Source organism: Artemia sp. Qi Xiang Cuo, chromosome 19 (assembly GCF_049724085.1).
Source record: "Artemia sp. Qi Xiang Cuo chromosome 19, ASM4972408v1, whole genome shotgun sequence".
Classification (NCBI taxonomy): domain Eukaryota; kingdom Metazoa; phylum Arthropoda; class Branchiopoda; order Anostraca; family Artemiidae; genus Artemia; species Artemia sp. Qi Xiang Cuo.
The window spans coordinates 34,986,759-35,008,909 of NC_142812.1; the positions used below are offsets into that span (position 1 = coordinate 34,986,759).

The window sequence follows — 22,151 nt, forward strand, 5'->3', positions numbered from 1 at the left end:
GGATTGTCAGTTAATACACATACACAGATATTTATTCCTTAAAGTTCTAATAATTTTGTTTTTATTAAAGTAAAAAAAAAAAAAACGCATCAAAAATTTCTTTAAATTCATTTTTGTAACGTTTGTACAAGTCGAAAAAAATTCGGTTGAGAGGGATGGTTCAAACTCCCTAGCCCTTCCCCCTGGGTACGGCCTTGGGTAAAGTGCAAATTATCTTCTGATCTTGAGAATGTTAATTTTTGCTCGTTTGGAGTTTGACTCGGTTATTTATTTTAATTTCTGTTTGTCTTGGGTTTCATTTATTTGTTGATGGTGTTTTTGGTAGTCTTACGCTTGGAAGATTATTTGACTTTGTTTCTGTTCATCTTTGGTTTAATAGAGCTCTTTACTTTTCTTTGAAAAACGTGTTTTGTGGGAAACGTTTTTTAGATTAATCAGATAAAAAATTGACTAGCTTTGATTTTTTGTAAGATCATCTAAATAAAATTGTCTTTGTCCATAATAATTAAGCAAATATGACTTTCCCCTTACATCATTCAATGACTAGCTTTGTCACTTCTGCATTACGACATAAGTTCTGCCGAAAATCTAAAGTCTAAAACAAGACAAATCATAAATAGGCTAATTGCTTTAGTCTTTTTTCAAATGTGACGCACTATGTTTTCCGTATGATATGATTCAGGGTTGTTGTTTCTAGTCTTATTTTATGAATCAAAGATGGATCTATTCTGGATTGTATTCATTTATTGGTTTGTCATATTGAAAGTCCTGATGATGCATGCATTCCGGATTACAAAAGTGCCGAAGTCCAGATCATGCTTTGGAAAAATTCTAAATTTATAATAAATCTTTTTTGTTATCTATGTAACCCTTCACTTTGGTTTGAATTGTTAGTAATTGATCATATGATTTGCAGCGCTGTATAATAAAACTGGACGTTTTTGGTGATTCGTACGAGTTTAGGATGTTACCATTTCAGAATGCACAAAAAGTACTGCCTCAGGTACGTGAAAATTTGTGCTCAACTTACTGTTGTTGAAAATAAGCGATTCTCCTTTGTTGTTTTCTTTTTATTTTCACTTTCCCTTGCTCTTATCGGCTGTTTTTTTTTCCTCAAGTAGTTCTGAAAACTATAGCGCTCCAAGTTTTACGCCTAAGGAAATGTAACTCTTCTGTCTAAAGGAAAAAGAATCATAGGCAGCACAATAGTGCTGCTTAAATAAAGAACGTTGTGTGCACAGTGTATTATTTATTTTATTTTTTTTTGGTTTGTATTAGACCAGGGAACTACTTATAGAAGAAGTTGTCATAGAAACTTCAAAAATAACTCGTTTGATTGGTAAATGAAAGGGCTAGTGCCCTTTTAATAGTCAAAACTGGTTGGAGGGTGACCAGCCCTCCCCTGCACCCACCGTTTCCCCTAACACATCCAATTAAAAAATTTTGATAGCCATTTTGTTCATTGTAGTTGAAAGTTCCGGAATGTTTTTGAGGACGACCCCCCAAAGCCCTCAGGTCATTGGTTGTAATTTATGCACTGGGGGCATATAAGGTTTTTATAGAAAGAGTGGTCGTATAAACTTCGGAGGAGGCTAATAGGATTGGTAATCAGAAGTTCTAGTCCCCTTTTTAAGATTTAAAGCGATCGGAGGGCATCTACCCCCCCCCTCCACGCTCACACGCGTCCTAGTGTCCTGAAATGCATCTAATTGAAGTTTTGAAATATCAATTTTATTCAAAACAGTCCAAAGATCATATAACAAGGCCTTTGGGGTTAAACCCTCATAGGCTGGGGCAAGGGTTGTAAGTTATACCCTTGGGCATTTAAGGTTCTAATTACAGGGATGGTTGTATAAACTTTAGAGGAGTCTCATTTGGTTGAATCTTAGAAGTTAAAATTTCCTTTTCAGATTCAAAAGTGTTGGAGGGCAACTAGACCCCAAACCCCCGAATACCCTCTTTTCACCAAAAGCATCTGATTGAAATTGTGAGATAGTCAGTTTGTTCAAAAGGGTCCAAAGAACATGTAACAATGCCTCTAGGGTTGGTAAATCCCTCCAGAGCCCTGGGGCAAGGGTTGTAGGGTAAAACCTAGGGCATATAAGGTTTTTATGGAATGGCTAGTCGTATAAACTTCAGCTTGGGCTAATTTGATTTGAAATCGAAAGTTATGCCCTTTCAAGAGTCAAAATTGATCTACCTCTAAATTGATTCTATGCAGACAAAATTAAGAAATGGAAAAATACATGAGAAATTTACTTGAATCTATTAATCTGGATTGAAGCCTTTTAAATTTATTGACTACAGCTGTCAAACACAAAATTTAACCCTACTATATTTGTTTTAACCGAGCATTTAAAGTTTTATTTCTCTAGTCTAAAAATTAGCGTAGATGCGGCTCATAGTTAAAAGATGTATGATACTATATATAAGAACTGAATTCTAAACTTTTTCCCATGGCACTTTACCAGTGGTGTCATTGAGGGGGGTAAGAGGGGACAGTTGCCCCTCCAATAATTTGGAAAAAAAACTATAATTTATTGAGTAGCTTTAAAATTGTTGCTCGTTGTAAGTATAAAATTTTCTCTTTACTTTGACCAGATATTTTTTTTTTAATTAATCCATTCTCGTTTTTAACAAAAAGAAACCGAGAAAAATAGGGGTCCATTGCATTTCATAATATGTTCCATATCAGTATTTCTCCCAAAAAACTGCATTTGAAACCTTATCATCAAGTAAAAATGTTAGCCTAGTTAATTGAAAAATTGAAAAATGTTCTATGCTTCCTGTTTTGCCACATTTGCTCATGTCAATTTTTTTTCCTGATGTTTAAGGAGCTTTTACTTCTTAAAATCTATCAGTTCAAGATTAGATTCTTTTGTTTTGAAACTTTCAAAAGTGGAAATGAATATACCCTCCACATCTGCAAATAAGGCAGAAAGAGAATCATTGAAGAATGAGAAGGTAGGTCAAATCGGTTGTAGTTTGGTCGTGGAATTTAGTAGAGGGGGAACCACTCCAGGAATCATTTGATTGTTTAAATTTTAATTTCCAGTATTTAATTGAAATCCAATTATCTTATTTTTCATTGAAATGCCTAATAAGTGGTGATAACATTCCTATTTCTTATGCTTCGGATACACATACCAACCCATAAATGTAGAACTGCCTCTATGTATAATGCCATGCTGACTTCTTGCTATTTTTGCTTTTCTAATTATTTCTTTAAACCAGCTCCAAATAAAAAGAATTGATATAAATGTGCTAAGGAATATGACTGAGATTATTCACATTTCACACAACACCTTGCTTCTTGTGGAACATTTATCTCTGCATCAGCATGCTGTACGAAATGTCTTGTTATCAGTTCATGCACCACTAGGAGACCGAGCTTCACTTGTGAAAGGAATTATTGACATAAAGACGAGATTCAGTGCAACCCCATTCCAGATATTTATAACCCTATACCCTGATTTACACACAAAAAAACTTTTGTGTAATTTTTATAGAATTCGTTTTTTTAAACAAAGATACAACGGGGAAGGTACTTTTTAAACTTCAAGAGTCAATTTTCCCTGCAAATTGGCATCCCTTGCAATTTTTTATTAATTCAAGGTTTCTGCCGCAATGATGCCAAGAAAGTTAAGATTTTCTGGATATTCTTTGTCAAACAATGCCCAATAGACAAGTTAATAATTCTAACTCTATTTTTCGAATAATTTCAAATTAGAAATACGGTCACTATTTAAATACGGGGAATAGACAAGTTAATAATTCTAACTCTATTTTTCGAATAATTTCAAATTAGAAATACGGTCACTATTTAAATATGGGGAATATGACACAATATGATGCTACACATTTGTGGCAATACTTTTACTCATCCCGTATCTTTACACAGTCAGCGCTATTGCAATGCCCAAGGTTTTTGTTTGAGCTTTATGTGGCTGGCTGATATCAACGCTATTTATTAATATAAATCAGGGAACCCATAAAAACTAAAATTAATAAAAGTCATAAATAATATTTCAAGAAATCATATATACTAATAGTTTAGTTCAACAAATTAAATCTTACAGAGTCAAAATCCTTTCAAAATTACAAGCAAATGAATAGTGCGATACCCGGGGCTTAGAATAGCGCTTGGTTCAGATATGAGATTAAGCATCCTGTGCTGGGCGTAGGGTTATAGAGGAGTAGAGGGGGGGGGTCAGCGGTATTAGTGGTGAATCCCTTTATATGGATTATTTTGATAGATTTTGTACTAAGGAGCACAGGACAGGCAATGGGAGACCACGGAATCAAATGGGGAGGAAAAAGTCTCCTGGACTTAGATTATGCTGATGATTTAAGCATCCTAGAGGAAAATGTGAGCAAAATGAATGATTTTTTAGAGGTTTTGCGAGTTCAGGGTGCTAGAATAGGTTTGAAAATTAATGTTAAGAAGACTAAGTCACTAAGGCTAGGAATAAGTGAAGATGAAAAGGTGACGTTGGGTGACGAAAAGATTGATCAAGTGGGTAGCTTCACTTACTTTGGTAGTATTATTAGTAAAAATGGTGGGTGCAGTGAAGATGTTAAAGTAGAATAACCAGGGCTCAGGGTGTTTTTTTTCACAATTAATACAAGTTTGGAAGAATAAGAAGATAAGTCTTCAAACCAAGATTAGAATATTGGAAGCTACAGTGATGACAGTAGTCAAATATGGCTCTGAAGCATGGGTGCTTCTAAAACCGGATTAAGATTAGCTAGATGTATTCCAGAGAAATTGCTTAAGGATTGTTCTGGGTACCCGAATGACTGACCGTATTTCAAACAATAGGCTGTACGAAAAATGTGGTTCATTACCGCTCTCTAGGGCTACAATGAAAGAAAGGTTGAGATGGTTAGGACACGTTGTGCGGATAAAGGATGACAGATTGCCGAAGATTGTTCTTTTCGACCCACCGTTCAGGGCTAAACGGAAAGCAAATCGTTCCCGTCTGGGATGGGAGGACCTCATAAAGAAAGATTTAATGGAAATGGGAACTTCGTGGGAGGGTGTATAAAGGGAGGCTTTGAATAGATTGGGATGGATGAGGAGCGTGCATAGCTGTGTTGACCTCAGACGGCTTGGTGCTGCGGTGAGTTGTTAGTAGTAGTAGTAGTAGTAGTGGTGAATCTGGGTGAAAAAAGTCGAGTGTATACAACATTTACGTTCATCAACTGAAAGCTTGTTTACGTTATACTAATGTTGTCTGTAGCAGCTCGTATCTGACAATTTATGTAAAAGCCAAGCACCAGTAGTTATATTTATGATTGTTTAATGTGTGTTTGTTGTTTGCGTAATGTTTCTAAATTCACGGAGTGGTCTGCTTGTTAAAAAGTTACTTTTTTTCACTACCACTTGAATAGTACCTACTTCAATAGGACCTCCTCTTGTCCCCCAATAAAAATACTGTAGCTGCACCCTTGCACTTTACGTCTGTTATTTATGCTCTGAGTCAAAGAGTATGGGAAACTATAGGGGCGTTTTTTGACTCATCAATGTGCTAAGATCTTACATATTTTGTCAGAAAACGCTTCAAAGTGAAATCTTTTAACAAAGATCTTACATCTTTGGCTGTTTTTGTGCAAACGTCTTTCATCATTCTGCTCTGATCAGCGGTCTGAGAACAATGATGAGTAGATCATCAAAGTTCTCTCATCATTGTTCTATATGGCGAAACAGTGGCGGTCTCACACTTTTTGCTAATATCAGTGAGCTGTAAGATTTTAGAACAAAGATGAGTTAAAAAACGATAATCTTTGCAGAAAGATGTAAGATCTTAGATGTAAGATCTTAGTGCTAAAAAACGGGCGTTATATACTCTTTGCTCTGAGTTAGCGATGAGATTTGAGCGCCAAATTTTTCAGAATCTGGTCTCCATTCCAGTCTTTCATCAATTTTCATTTGATGTTGACAATAAAGCTTTAGAATTCAAAATACACCTAATGCTGTGTTTTTTTAAAAAACATTTACGTACAATTCTTGTCCAGGCAATCAGTGTTTCCAAAACTCAGGTAAGTTTGATTTTAAGAGTGTTCTTTTTAATGTTAATTACAGGAATCGGTAAAGTTCTACGAAATCATATTATTGAGTTAGGAATAAAGTGAATACACTTCAGGGATGGGTCTAGAGGCTAAAGTGTGTCCCAGGAAGATATTTTGAAGCCACTTTAAAAATTTTTAGTTTTGAATATCCTCTGTCTAGAAAGTCCAGAATTATTGAAATATATTCATGTCCTACTTAAGATAATCAGAAGTTTATGACACCAATGAGTTTGACATGTTTCATTAGCATTTTGGGTGGGATAGCCTAGGGTCTAAGAATACAGGAGTAGATTTTAAGAAGTTTATTGTTTCTATTTGACTGAGGGGAAGTTGCTTTCATATGTAAATTCTTTTATCCAAAACATAGGTTTTGATAGGGTCATTTTTGGGTAAATTTCTACCAAATCATATTATTGAGTTAGGAATAAAGTGAATACACCATTCAATGCCTTTTTTATGCTGATTAAGAATATAATAATCATTTCTATTGGAAATAAATTTCAGCCTCCCCTATATATGCCAATTCAGGGTTAGGTTAGCTTAGGTTAGGTTGTAGAAATATATACCCTGAATTAGCATATATAGGGGGGAGGGCTGAAATTCATTTCCAATAGAAATGATTACTATATTTGTAATCAGCAGAAAAAAAGGCATTGAGTGGTATATTCACTTTATGTGTAAGTCAATAATATGATTTGGTAGAAATTTACCCATTTTTGATAGTTCTATGACATACTTTAAGGATTAGCAGGTCATCCACATATTAACACCTTTGAGGGAATCTTACCAATTTTATTAATCAATACTACATATAAGAGGTGGCCTAACAGGGTTCCTTGAGGAATTCTGCACTAATTAGCGAGGGGTTCAGAGAGAATATTTTGTATTTTGAAGCTTGGGATCAGTTTGAAAGAAAACATATGCAAAATTTACTAAGAGAGGGTCTACTTCAAATTTATTCAGTGATAAATGAATTAGGGTGTCATGATTAATCAAGTCAGATGCTTAAAAATATGAACATAGCACAAGGCCAAGTGGCAGTTCCTCAGATGATAGAAAAATCTAGCATCAAATCAGTAAATCTATGATTAAAAAAAACCCTTCTTTTAATGTTTTTTTCACATGAAATATTATTAGGAATAATAATCATCAAAATCTCTTGTTGTTGAGAAAGCACCCATAAATTTGACAACTATATTTTTGTCAGAGGACCCTTGAATTTCTACACCAATAGTTTCTCATCTGTTTCACATGTTTAGTGAAGTTTGGACATAGCCACCTATATTTTGACAGGGCAAGCCAATATCTACATTTGAATTTGCACTACATCAGACAAGAATTTTCAACACTTGGAACATAGTTTCATCAATATAATATGAGCTGCCATTTTAACTTAATTTTATCAAGAAAAAGCCAATGTGGCTACATTATAGAAAAGATCAGAAGTCTCTTGACGCATTGGTGCTGATCCAACCTTTTTTTTGCCAAAAGATAAGCAAGTAATGACAGTTTGAACATTACATACCTAAAAAATTGTCGGGAGCTCATTTTGTGTTGAAAACAGGAAACTGATTGAATTGAATATTCTTTTCTTATCTGGATGTATTGGATATAGTATCCACATTTCACATTGTCAAAATATAATGACAGCTTCAAGAGATGGTATTCCAAGTGACAACTAAGCAGAGTTATCCTGTTTTGAAGGAAAATCTTGACAATGGTTCCAAAATTGCACTGTTGAATCATCTGTGCCTTTACCCTATATTAAGCCTCTTCTGATTTCTAGGTTTTAGAAATTTTCCTACTTGACAGGTTTATACCTATCAAAATTTTGACAAAACAACATAATATCTTAATATTCAGTTTCAGCTTCTTTTTCAGAACTTCATATTATCCCAACCCCACCGAAGAAGTGGAGTTAGGTTAATGCTAATGAAATAATACCAAAATATGATGAAAATATAATACTTTATCAGCAAAATAATCGAAATTACAGAAGAAAATTATGGCCACACAGAATACATTATGTTCAATACCTAACCTACCCACCTCTATATATTAAACATTTAATTAAAATATACTGGAATAATAGTTTTTCTCAATGAGACTAAGCTAATCATAACCTACTCCAGACAGACAAACTGGTTTTTCTCAGATAATACAGATCAAAATTCTTGAGTGGGGTTGGGATAATATGTAAGTATCTCTTTCTCTCTAGTTTTATTTTTGAAATTGAAACTCCTGCTGCTTGAGTAGAATCTTAAGCCATATCAATATTTTTTTTTTCTAAATTTAGGAAATGTGTTTGCAGATCTTTGAAACCTCATAAATTGGGATTGAGCAAAGTTGTGAATCTGAAAATACTTTTTTTTATGCTTCATTTAAGCAGAAGATTTATTTGCAAGGTTTCACTTTTATAAAATGATGGTTTTTAAAGGTCATCAAAGGTCAGTGCCCTCTAAAGAGAGAAGGAGTAGAGGTAGGTATTTCAAAATTCCTCCCCAGGATATTCTTTAGTCTGTAGATCCATCCCTGAGAGTTTTATTTTCCTAAACAAACCACTTTCCAAGATAGCAAAAATTAGCTTGCCTAGAATTTAACCAAAAATATATAATTTGGGCTATATATTTGCACATTAGGTGGAGTTGAGGGTAAAGTATAGTGGAGCTATAGTCAAAATTTGTTATCTACAATTATTCTAAATATATGAAGTAAGAATTGTTTTTGTAATATGTTTCTTTCTCAATAGCCCCTACTCTAGACCATCACCTGCAAATATATACCCTGAATTGCATAAATGCACTGAATTTCTCTGTAAATAACTCATTTTCTTTAAATTGACTTTACAGTTTGTCAAAATAAGGGATAACTCATTTCATATATACAGGGTGTATTTGGGGTATATATTTGTACATTAGGGGGAGGGGGGGGGGTGTCTGTAAAATTCATTTCAAGTGCAATTACAGATTCAGGATATAATTCTGATTCTAAAGGTATATTTATTTATTAGCTATCTCATTAGTGAGTTAAGCAGAAAATTTACCCAATCTTATATTGTATTATTGTAAAATCACTCCTTCTAAAAAAAACACTGTAAAATTCTGAAAACAACTTTTAAAATTCTAAAATACTTACTTTGGCTGTATCATTTCTGAAAGTACTTCATTTCTCCACCACAATCCCCCCTTAGGTTCAAATATTTAGCCTTAATTATATATTTTCAATGCATTTTTCCATATCTTACTTTTTTCTTCACATATATTTAATTGCAAAGAAACCATATCAACAAAACAAAGAAATGGAAAAATGCATGGAGAATATATAAAGCCTGTTTTTGACTTATCAAAGTACTAAGAGCTTACTTCTTTCTGCTTTGACCATCACTTTTTGCTTTTTCAAGTGCTAAGAGCTTACTGCTTACCACCAAATAGCACACTGAAGAAAGAACCTTGATGACAATGTCATCAAAGTCCTTAGCCCACTGCACTGAGAAGAATAAAGAAAGATGTTCACAAAACACAGCCTAAGAAGTAAAATCAGAGTTATCAGATTTTTTTGTTTAAGTTGTTTTTAGCCACAAGATGTAAGGTTTTAGCACATTGATTTGTTAAAGACAGTGCTATAATTTGGGCTGTAGGCCTATATTTACGCTTAAGAGGGGGTGTTGTTAAAGTAAAGTGCTTTTAGGAATGATATTTCCTTAAATTGTATTTTCCAGGGAAATGAGGTACTGTTGAACCTCCTCTAGAGAATATTGTTGTGTGTGAACTTCATCAAGGTTTAGCAACATCAAAGGTCAGTTTCCATTCTGTGTTTGTCCAGTCATGACTTGAGGCCCTTCTTGAATGATTCAGTAGTCTTGGATTAAACAGTTGCATCTGAGAGACTTTTCAATGGTGACATGAAGCAAACACCATATAAGTTCTGATGTACATGTTGTTGACCTTTGGGACCTGAAGTTTCTGGCTGTGTCCCCCCCATAGCATCACATAGAGAGGGAGAGAAAACTGAAGTTAAGCTTGCATGTTTAAGAAATCTGCAAGTCATGATGACATATCCGTTTTTTCCTCTGTACACCAGCATTATAATTTTTGAAGATCTAAGAAGCTCTTCACAAGGTTTCTCTTGCAGGGGAAGTTCAATCTTGGTGGCTAGGCAGTGGAAATTTTCAAGTGCCTTAGCAGCCATTTTTTACTGGAGACCTGCCAATCCACCATGCAAAAAGTTGGGTAGCAAAGTTGCAATGCTACTTTGCAGTTTTCAAATTTGTTGGCAGATTTTATCTGAAAATACCATTTTTACATATAAAAATACTTGTTGCTCAACGAAAATCTGTCAAAACACAAGTTGTGCTGCTAAAGTGTTGGCAGCTTTTGGAGTTCTGTCAAATTCTGCTACTGATAACTTTGGAACTTTTTCCATACCTGCTGCCAATGCCATATCAAACTCTAAATCTGGTTTGATTGATGCCTTATAGAGTTTCCTTACCACACACAGTTTCCTGGCTGTAAAGTTTATCTTGATGAACCCAAGGGCCTGGTTTGCCTTTGCAGCTTGATCGCATGTATATTCATGGAATTAGGCTGTGTGCAATAATAATGCCTTAAAATCTTTCTCTTCAGTTGCCTTCTTGATTTGTTTTTTTCAGTGGTATAAATCAATTGGGGTTGTTTCAGTCAAAATGAAGAACTTCATATTTGGGTACATTGAAATGTAAGCCCCAGTCTTCAGACCATCCTGAAAGCTGGTTGAGGTCCTCCTAAAGAGCTGAAGGTTCTTCATTATATCTGGCCTGCCCTAGTAACTTTCAATTGACTTCATATAATGTCAGTGGATTCTTTGGGTTTATTGAGCAGTTGCTGAACACATACTAAACAGTTTAGGCACCAAAAAGGTTCCTTGCAGGACACCACTGAGAACTTCAGCCAGCTCAGAGAAAATGATACCTTTTTCAGTGCTTATGAGAATACATCTGTTAAGAACTGTTTTTTGTAAAATTCTTAGGGAACTTTCAGAAAATTTTATTTCTACTGATCTTAAGTTTAATATGGCCTTTACTTTTCTTTAGAAAAAACTTTCTTTTTTGTAAAGTTTTTGTAGTATATATATATATATATATATATATATATATATATATATATATATATATATATATATATATATATATATATATTTATATATTTATATATTTATATATTTATATATTTATAAATTTATATATTTATATATTTATATATTTATATATTTATATATATATATATATATATATATATATATATATATATATATATATATATATATATATATATATATATATATATATATATATATATATATATATATATATATATATATATATATATATATATATGTATATATATTTATATCAGCATGTACAAACAGCTCCTCTTATTTGATCTGCCATCAGCGGTCCAATTACCCTGGAACACGTATTTTGGCAGAAACTTTCTCAAAATGCCTTTGAAACCAACTTGAGACCTTGAAACCTATTTTTACTTCCTAAAAACATCTAATAATAACATTGCACTACTAATTACCGATTTTCATGTATGTATTGGAATAAATTAATTTAAAATTAGTTTCTTCAAAATTAGTGTTCCAACGTTGAAGCCAAGTTTCGTGTCCAAGAGAAATCTGACTTGTCTACCCGTGAAAAGATCTGATGCCGCTTATGTTTATATCTGCAAAAACGTTCTCTGGAGCACTCGCACCCCGGTCCGGGTTTTTATAATAGGTGAGATAGGGAATGATCATACTGCTAATTCTATAAACTGTGGTCTTAATAGTCAAAAGGGATTGAAGGAATGGGGGATGGGCGCTAGAAAGTCCCAAGTTAGCCAAGTTTACCTTAAAAGATTTAGAAAAACTTTCATGTTTAGCAAAGCTCTTACAACATTCTGTTACTTTTTACTTCTTTCTGAGACATTTTCCTCTCAAATTAACGAAATTTTTGGATGCTTTGCAACAAGGGAAGTCCAATTTCACTTTTTCATCTCACCCACCTCTGCATGGAGCGTTTACTGCAACAGCGTTTACCAGAGCAATATAAATACGCCACTGTTGGCATTAAATATAATTCTTTCAGGAAGATGCCCCGAACTTATGTGCACAAGGTTGGGAGTCAACCATATGCCAGTTACAACAAAAATACTCTTCAGGAAGCTTTAACTGAACTTTCAAATGGAGCAAGTTATTGTGATGTTTCTACAAGATTCAACATACCTGTTGGCACTCTGAATAACAAGATGAAGAATTGGCATACAAAGAAAGTTGGGCATTCCGTATGCCTTGATAAAGAGGATGAAGAAGTTCTTGTGAAAAATATTATAATTGCTGCAGAATGGGGATTTCCTTTCGACAAATCAGATATGCAATGGATAGTTGCATCATACCTTGACAACATTGGAAAAAGGGTAAACGCTTTCAAAAACAACATCCCAGGTCATGAATGAGTTGACTCTGTCTTGAGGCGCCACAAAGACCCACTAGCAGTACAAATGTGCCAAAACTATTCAAGAAAGAAAGGAAAAGTGAATTGCCAAGACCTTACCGACTACTTTGATAACCTTGAATCAAAGATGTGCCAGAATCCAATATTTTTAACTTTGATGAAACAAATCTAAGTGATGTTCTAGGCAGAAAAAAGTGTATATTCAAAAGGGGTGCTAAATACCCAGAGCGGATTATGAACCAGACTAAAACTGCAGTCTCGATTTTGGTCTGTGGTTCAGCTACTGGAGAACTATTGGCTCCTTATGTTTGTTATAAAGCAAAAGGTTTGTACTCCAGTTGGAGAAGTGGGGGACCTCGTGGTACTCAACATAACGTTAACAAGTCCGGTTGGTTTGAAGGCTCTGTATTCAAAGATTGGTTCATGTCTCAGTTGCTTCTGCACCTTAAAGCTCTGCCTGGAAGAAAAGTTTGAATAGGCAATCAGCTAAGCTTTCACTTCAGTGACAAGGTTGTCAAGGCATGCAAAGAAGAAGATATTGCTTTTGTTTGTTTACCAGCAAATTGCACCCATTTCTTGCAACCCCTTGATGTAGCATTCTTTGGGCCAACTAAACGAATCTGAAGAAGAACCCTTGAAGAATACAAGATGCAAAACCCTGCTGAAAATTCAGTCCGAAAGAAGATGTTTCTGAAGCTATTGAAGGTCCTCTGGGATGAGCTGGCAAAGGATGACAATGTCAACCTTCAAAATGGGTTCACAGCATGCTTTGAAAGAAAGCGTTGCATCGAAAAGATTCCTGATAGGCGATCAAATGACAAAAACCGTGAGGCAGTTGGTGATTCTGTCATAACTTTCATTGAAAAAAGGTGGTTTGTCATTGTTGGTACTGTGTTGTGTAAGCGAACAAAGCTTAACAAGGCTCTCGGAAAATCACTAACGGAATCGAGCGACAAAGAAGATAAAGATCTTGAGGATTCAAGGACGAGTGAAGTGAAATCTGGCAAAGCTAAAATGAAGCCGAATAAACGAAAAGGGAGCTGGAAAAAAGTTACGAGAAGTCCTGAATCTAGACTGCTCAACTGACGACGCATCAGACAACTTGCCAGGAAAACTGTGCGACGATTCCAGTGAAATTAGTTGGGATGAAGGCCAGAACAGTGAACTTGAGGGTGGTGACAATTCTACTTGTAAGAAGGACTCAGGTCCCCCAATTAAACTGTCTGACTTCTATGCTGTGCTCTATGAGAAAGATTTCTACATTGGGGTGAGCAGAAGACTTTCCAGATGAGGGGATGGTGAAGTTCAAATTTATGGAACGTGTGAGCAATGCTGACTTCAGTTACAACTGGCCCAAGAAAGATGGTGTCAGTGTTGTTGAAGAAAGATATGTTTTCGCTGGACCACTCGTTCGAAAAGGACATGGCCCCTTCCAAATTGCAGGGCACCGTGAAGTTACAACGTCATACAAAAAACTTTGCAAAGAACACAAGTTCTAGCCTCCGGTTTTCTAGGATTTTTCTGTAAGTTCTGTTTTTTGACATGATTTTAGTCTAATTTTCTGTTTTTTTTTCTTAATTTTGTTCAATATAAGCGACCATTTTACATTGAATCTTAGAGAAAAAAGTCTGTAAATAAGTGATTGTTCAAACTTACCCAAAGCATGGCCAACTTTGAACAAATTAAGAAATAACATGAACAGTACATAAAATAATATAATGTCGTTCAAAGTTGGACGAAGTGTGGGTAACTTTGAAAACCATTTTCAAAAAAAAAATTACGGCCATGTGGGAAGGGATAGAAAAAATCTGCAACGTCCACCCTCTTCAGCGGTCAGAAATACACATGGAAATGTTTTTCTAGGTTATTATGTTACCATTTACAAAAGTTATTGCGAAATAAAGGAGAAAAAAAAGTACTTTTAGTTCAAAGTAACCCCGTTTGACGGTATAATGCTCTTTTTAAGAGTCAAAAGTGAACTGAGGGCAACCAGCCCCCCTCCCACGACCATCATTTTTCAAAACAAACATCCAATCAAAATTTTGAGACATATACTTTCTTCAGCATTGTTGAAAGATCCTGTAATTGTCACTTTGGGGAAATCAGCCCCACTGCAGCCTGCAGAACAAGAACTGTAAGTAAGGCAATTTGTTCACTGTTTACATATTTATGTGGTATTCAGAACTGTATGCAAGCTTGACCTTTACTTTCCATAAAGACAAAGGGCATTCAGGTGAGCATTTCAGAGAAAGTTGAGGGGATTGTTAAACTATATCAAAGCATGTTATTTGTATATGGGGTGTCAAAAGGGCATAACTCAGGAATGACTGAGTATATTTATTTGGAACTTTAAGGAAATGATACCTTAGCCTTAGATCCTCCTGGCCCGCCAGGGGCGCCTAGGGCATCAGTGAATGTTCGCCCATCAGGCCTGAGATGAGTTGCTGCATATACATCTTCCCAATATGGTTGGAGATAGGCATTCAGGCGGCAAAGGTCACTGTTGTAGGTTCGCCTCAATGTGTTTCGAGGTCTTCCGGCTTCCAACTGGCTGCCACTCAAGTGTAGACTATGAGATTAGATAGTTTCCCATTCTTAAAACGTGTCCGAGATACCTCCATCTACGGGATCTGATGTGTCGATTATTAGTGGTTGATTGGTGATTCTCCGAATGGTATCATTTGCGACCCTTTCCAACCAATGTATATTCAGAATTCTCTGGAGGCAATTGTTCACAGAAGCAAGAACTTTCTTCTCTTGTTGAATTTTTAAGTGCCAAGTCTAAGTGGCATACAGGAGGACTGGTAAAATTTTACTGTTGAGTAAGTGCAGCTTCAGGCGATTTGAATCATTCTTGGATTTCCAGATTCTTTTCAGTCAATTGAAGGCTGCGTTAGCTTGACCTATTCTAGTTATGACTTCTTTTGTGGTAGATCCAATATTCTCTATGATGTTGCCCAAATACTTAAAGTCAATAATTTGTTCAATTTCCTCACCAGCACCTGTGATATGTAGGGGGGAATTGGATGTTGCCATGGTTTTTGTCTTTCCTGCATTTATTTTAAGACCAAGCTGGCTGGCTTTCACACTGACCCTGGGAATGAAGCACTGCAAACGTTGCTTGCAACCCTGAACTAATGTTATGTCGTCTGGGAAATCTAAATCGCTGACTGTTACACCGGATGATAATTCAATGCCATCTGTTGTTCTGTTGCGAAGGGTATAGCCAATATCTATTATAAAGAGCAGTGGGGACAACACGCATCCCTGTTTAACTCCATATAAGATTCCAAAGTATCTTGTTTGGCCTTCTGGCGTCTTGATGCAGCATTCACTCTTTTTCATACAATGACACAAATGTCTTAATTACTCTATCCGGAAAGCCGTAATAATTCAGAATTTGCCACAAAGTTTCGCGGTTGACCCAATTGAAAGCCTTTTCAAAGTCGATAAAAGCCATGTATATTTTAGACCGCCACTCTTGATTTTCCTCTGTGAGCATGCGTAAAGTGAAAATAAGATCCGCACAGGAATGTCCGGCACGGAACCCATATTGTTCATCTCTCAGGTGTTTACCTAGTTCAGTCTGTATTCTTTCCAAAATAACATGACAAAGCACTTCCCTGGGCACTGATAGTAAGCTGATTCTTCACCAGTTCCCAGGAACAGTAGCATCACCCCTTTTGAAAAGTCTGACCATTGAGCTTCTTTTCCATTCAGCTGGTACTTCTCTATTCTCCCAGATTTTGGTAAAGAACTTAATCCAGTATGAGATTTGTCCTGAGATTGATGCATTAATCATCACTGCTGTTATTCCGTCTTCACCTGGCGATTTTTCATTTTTCAATTTCCTTGCTGCAGTACTTATCTCCATCACACTTGGTGGCTCATCACTGATATTTAAGGAAAAAAGTGTTATCATTGGGATATTGTGGGGCTTTTGTGGTGGAGGTCTATTCAGAATTTTCTCAAAGTGTGACACCCATATATCATTACAACCTCTGGCTCTGTCTGTAAAGAACCGGAAGGGTTCCTAACGGGGCCTTCTTGAGAGCGTTTCTTTCCAACTATTTCATTTTTTATTGTATAAAGGGCTCTAGAGTCATCTCTTTTGGCAGCTTCTTCTGCAAGTTTCGCCTTCCTTTCAATTTGACAATGGTAGTCATTTCATCATTTTTTGACCCCTTTGTCTGCTTCTCCATAGCTGAATCTTTTAAAGATCATTTGGCTTGATACTTGATTCTGAAGAAGGGTTTGCTTTATACATTTCTTTTCTCTATGAGGGCCCATGTCTCGTCTGAAAGCCACTGATCTTTTGGGCTGTTTCTGTAGCCAAGAAATTCTGAGGCAGCTAATTGAAAACAAGTCTTCATGTCCTTCCACATGTGTTCTTGTTCTAACTGTTCTGGTTGAGAGAGAGCTTGAAGGCGATTCAAAAGTTCTACCACAAAATCGTGCTTCAATGTTTTGTTTAGCAGCTTGTCTGAGTCAAAAAGAGGGTTGGGGCGAGGAGTTTCTTTGTATTCTCCTCAACTGGATTTTAAATTTTGCCATAATAAGTGAGTGGTAAGATCCTACATCAGCACCTCTATACAAGCGTTACATCAATGAGGCTTGAGCGCCACTTACGGCTAGCCAAACAATGGTCTATTTGATTTTTAGTTAAACCATCAGGGGAAGTCCAAGCATATTTATGGATGTCAAGATGAGCAAATAAGCTCCTACCAACAATTAAAATCATTGGCTGCTGCAAAATCAACGAGCAATTCACCGTTCTTATTTCGGTCTCCAAGCCCATGGGTAACCTAGTACTTGGGGGCAATAATCCCGGTCGTTGCCAATCTTTGCATTAAAGTCTCCAATGAAGCATGTTATGTCAAGCCTAGGTATATCGTTTGTTACCGCTTGTAAGGCTCTATAAAATTGGTCTTTTACCTCTTCATTTGCTTCATTGGTCAGGCATAGCAAACTACTACAGAAAGCTTGGCATACAGTCCAGTAAATCTAGCAGTGAGGATTGTGGCTGAGATTGGGGACCATTTGATCATGGTCTTTTTGGCTTTTTTTTGTCATGATGAGAGCAACCCCATGTTCTCTTCGTGAATCGGTTCCACAGAAAATAGTATTGTAGCCATTTGGTAGTTGATTTGATCCCGCACCAGTCCATCTCACTTCTGATAAAGCAAGTAAGTCTAGATTATGTCAAATTATTTCATTTACTATTTGTTCAGTTTTTGATGCTTAGGCCATTGTGCGGACATTCCAAAACCCAAACCTGAGAGTATTTTTCCCAGTCAGAAATCTTGTCTGGGGACAGGCAGTCATCGTTGTTGAGTCGATATTAGATCCGAGGCTTTGTTTATTTGATGTTTTTGTTGCGCATAGTCTTTTCACGGGTGTGGGTTGTAGGCCCACAGCTCATCGCACCCGCTTTATTTAGGCTTGGGACAGGCTACAGTAATAGACAGGCTACTCCTGCCGGCGCGGTTTAAGGAAAATGATAAGGGAAACAATACTACTGCCTCCTCTACTTCTACTACAACCACAGTACTATATTGAAAATATTGAGGAGAAATTTGAACTAAATCAAAACGCACTATGTACATTAACATTGTAAAAAAAGTGTACTTTATGAATAGAATTGAGTATTCAGTTGGAGCTTTCAGAGAATGCTTAAAGGGGAAGATCGATCACCCAAAAGGCAATATGTGCATGCTACTACTAATACTACTATTGCTGCTACATTTGCTGCTACTATTACTGCTGCTATTTCAACTACTACCTCTATTCCAACTACATGTAAGGCTAAGAGCATTAAGGTGAAAGTCAGAAAAGTATACGAATATACAGGTTATTAAAAATATATATCAGCAATGTCATATCAATGGCTAATTGCATTAAGTTGAAACTTCCAGGACTTGATGAGAATGATATTCAAATCACTAAAAGGCAATAGATATACTGTTAGTACTAACACTGCAGTTACTGTAACTACTGACGCTAAGGGTATTGAGGTGAAACTTTTAAGGAACGTTTAGGGGGAGTTTTAATTAAGCAAAAAACTATATGTATGCAGGTTTTCGAAAGGGCATATAAGTAATATCATAGGCAGCGGTGCTCTATAATAGCTAGAAATATCATTGAAACTTTTAAAAGAGCTAATTTGATTCAAGATTAAAAGTTCTAGTGCCCTTTTTAAGAATAAAAAGAGATTGGAAGGCAAGCAGCCCTCCTCTCAAGCCATTCATTTTCCAAACATATCCAATCAAAATTTTGAGACAGCTATTTTGTTCAGCATAGCAGAAGAGTGTAGTAGCTATGTCTATAGGAATATTGGGTATGTCAACCCCCCCCCCTACAATTATACAATTGGCCCATTATGCTTTAAAACTAAATATTGCTTTAAAACTAAGTCAAAAGGCACTGTGTGTATGGTTGCTAATAAGAAACTTCATCAATGTGTCAAGAACGACTAGGGGTATTAAGTTGAACTTTTGGGGAAATTACTATTGCTACTTCTGCTCTTAAAATTTAAATAGATCAAAAGAGTATGAGAGTATTAAGGTTGTCAAAGAGCATAATTGTATAGAATTTTTTGGAATGATATCAAATTTTATTTTACAGGTCAACTTGTGGAGGTATAAACTTAAATTAAACAATACTATTTGTGTCAGGATTAAAAATTGTTGAAAAAGTTTCTTCAACATATAAATAGCAAGCCAAAATATGGGTTCCTAAAGAAAAAAAAAACGAAAAGAATTTTTTTTTTCATGAAAAGACTATGTCAATGATAAACGGACAGAAATTAATTTTAAAAAATTTCCACAAAACAGGTTTTTCAAAGAAAAGTAAAGAGCTCCACTAAGCCAAAGTGAGTAGAAATAAAGTCAAATAACCTTCCAAGTGTAAAACTACGACAAATCACCATCAATAATTATATGAAACACAAAACCAACAGTAGTAATAGTAAATAACCAAGTCAAACTCAAAACAATCAAAATTTAACATGAGTAGGGCTGGCAACCCCCATACCATCACAATACCAGAACATAATTTGCGCTGTACTAAAAACAAATACATTTAATATGTTTTCCCTTTTGTTACTTCAATAAATGAAAAATTATCAAAATTTTAAGGAATAAATATCAGTATATATATATTAAACTGACTATCCATTGTTATTTTTTTTTCAGTAAAGTGTAAATCATTTTCTGGTCTTATGACGGCATGGGAGTTGTCAGCCCTACTCATGTTATTTTTGCTCGTCTTGAGTATGACTCATTTGTCTATTGTAATTTCTCTTCGTTTATAGTTTCATTTATTTGTTGATGGTGATTTGTGGTATTTTTATGCTTGGAAGGTTATTTGACTATTTTTGCTCATTTTTGGCTTAGTGGAGCTCTTTACTTCTCTTTGAAAAACCTGTTTTGTGGAAAAAGTATTTTTTTAAACTTATGACAAGAAAGACTCAATCAAACCTATAACCTCAACATGGACTCCATATGTGCATAACTTCCATATCAAGAGGTTGTGTTGCACCTTGTCGAAAGCATTTGCTTAATGTAGCAGAATGAATTCTACTGAAAGGTCTCTGTCAAGGATTTCAGTGGCAATATCATGTGACTCATGAGATTAGTTCCAGTCAAGTGACCTTTGCAAAACTTATGGTGACTTTTTCTGATCAACTGGTTGTTTTCTAGATGGTTAAGCAATGCATCATTTATTGTACCTGCCCCTACCGTTTTTACAGGCCTTTGGATTCTCGGCTGCAGGTGACTTCAAACTATGCCTAGGGGCAATTCATGTTTCAATTAATCCCAGTTCAGCCAATCATTTTTTTTTTTCGTCTGACATCGATGCATATGGCAGAACCTGATTCTCAGCTTCTTCTAAGTGTAAATTTTGTGAGAGCAAGAATACTATCGTTTATAATGCCGCAAACCCCAGATTAAAGGTTGAACCAAACCTTGAAGATTATTATCCTGTTTGGGATGGTTCCACTATGTTTGTGGGTTGGGGGGGGGGGTAAATTCACTCTGGCTTGGCCAGAAGATTGCTTGACTGGATTGGCATGACTATTTTCTGGTAATCTTGTAGGCTTCAATTTTCCAAAGTCGCAAACCTAATGTGGATGCCCATACGATCTAGACCCTGGTTGTTCTGCAGTGGAGACGTTTGGAGGGCGACTGATCTGGAGCCAAGCTGTAGGAGCAGCAGCATAGAAATTGATGGAAGAAGGAAGGCAAATGGAAATTGTAAAGTTGAAGTTTAGTGTTTTATGTTTGTAAGGGTGGACCAGTGTTGCGCGTGGGTGGTCATTTATCTTATAGCGGGAGGTGTTGGGGTTTTACCCCTTTTTTCTTCGTGTTCTTCAGATAAATGACCCGTTTCCTGTTTTTAATTACATTTGCTTATAGTCTAATTTCAAAGGACAGGCTAAATTCTCGTTGCCAAGTCAATGATGTTACAATAAGTAAACTTTCGGACTAAAATTTATTTCTGTATTTTCGGATTTGGCCATTGATATCTAATGTTACTGAAAAAGTTTTTGATTTTGATGCTCTCATTTATAAGATTGGCCAGGGCCAATCTAGGGTTCACCCCTACACCCCGTTTCTTTGTGTAAATATAGTGACTTTAGTAATTAGTTCGTTCCTAGACTGCAAAGTCTACGTTATAGAGTGCATGTTTTGTTGGAGTTGACACTTGGAGGAATAAAAGTGAGTTATTTTCTCCAACTGTGTGAGATTACTTTTCCCCAAACCCAGGCAGGGTAGGAAAAGAGTTTGCGAGAGTACCTTCAGTAATATACCGACAGGTGGTCCGTTTAACCTCCGAAGAGATAGTAGAGGGATATCAGTGGTGGCAAAGAGCGTGGCACCCTTGGCCAATAGGCTAGTTTGGCCCTTGAAAAGATAGTATACGTTTCACTCGCACATTGGTTTCAATACCATTGCTCGAAGAAACTGTAGAACCCTTTTAATCACTCAATCACGTTACCATACTCTAGCGACACCGCCAGTGGCACTGGTGTGGTCTAAGAGATCAAATATCTGGTAGCCCCAAGGCATCCAGTGCAAATAGCAGGGCCTCATGAGTATCCTACATCGAATGCACAAGCTTGACACTGAAATTAAAACAACGATGGAATAAGCGCATAAATGTTGCCAGGGACTGTGTTGAACAGTAGCTAAAGTTTTGAAATGATTTAATAAATCATTTCTGAGCTACAGAGATTTGTCATGTTACTTTTTGAATGATCATCGTTCATAGAGCCCACTTTGCTCTTTACCTAGGCTTTGCTATTGCACTGCCTATGACTAACTACTGTCTTGATCGTTGCAAGTCGTCTGCTGATGAAGTCAAGAAAGAAATTGCATCCCAACAAACTGTTATTTCCGCCACAAAAGAAAAACTGTGGTCAAATAGAGCAGAAATGCCAGCATTTGAAAATTCTGAGTAAACTAGCCTAATCGATTGGAACTCTCTAAATCCTCTACGTAAACTTACCCCCACCCCAAAAAAAGACATCTCAGTCCACCCCTTGCCCTCCAAAGGGCACTGAACTTTGATGAACTTCAGCAAAAACTGTATTTTCTGTATTTTT

At 36.0% G+C, this 22,151-nt stretch overlaps 1 protein-coding gene across 5 annotated transcripts in view; it reads left to right on the forward strand.

The window, feature by feature from the left end:
* The first annotated feature begins 886 nt into the window (after positions 1-886).
* The window catches only part of LOC148940774 (CCA tRNA nucleotidyltransferase 1, mitochondrial), a 115,676-nt gene continuing 94,411 nt past the window's right edge, over positions 887-22,151 (forward strand). The window contains exons 1-2 of one of the 5 annotated variants that reach the window (XM_089105168.1): positions 5,992-6,042; positions 8,510-8,551. Coding sequence is in view for 3 of the 5 variants with exons in the window: in XM_089105164.1 (XP_088961290.1) it covers positions 5,974-6,042 (69 nt within the window). In the remaining 2 variants the exon portion in view is untranslated. Of the gene's footprint in view, positions 1,004-5,916; positions 6,043-8,509; positions 8,552-12,922; positions 14,068-20,684; positions 20,800-22,151 lie in introns of those variants that run through there. The other 4 variants (XM_089105165.1, XM_089105164.1, XM_089105169.1 and 1 more) reach the window with 4 other exon arrangements.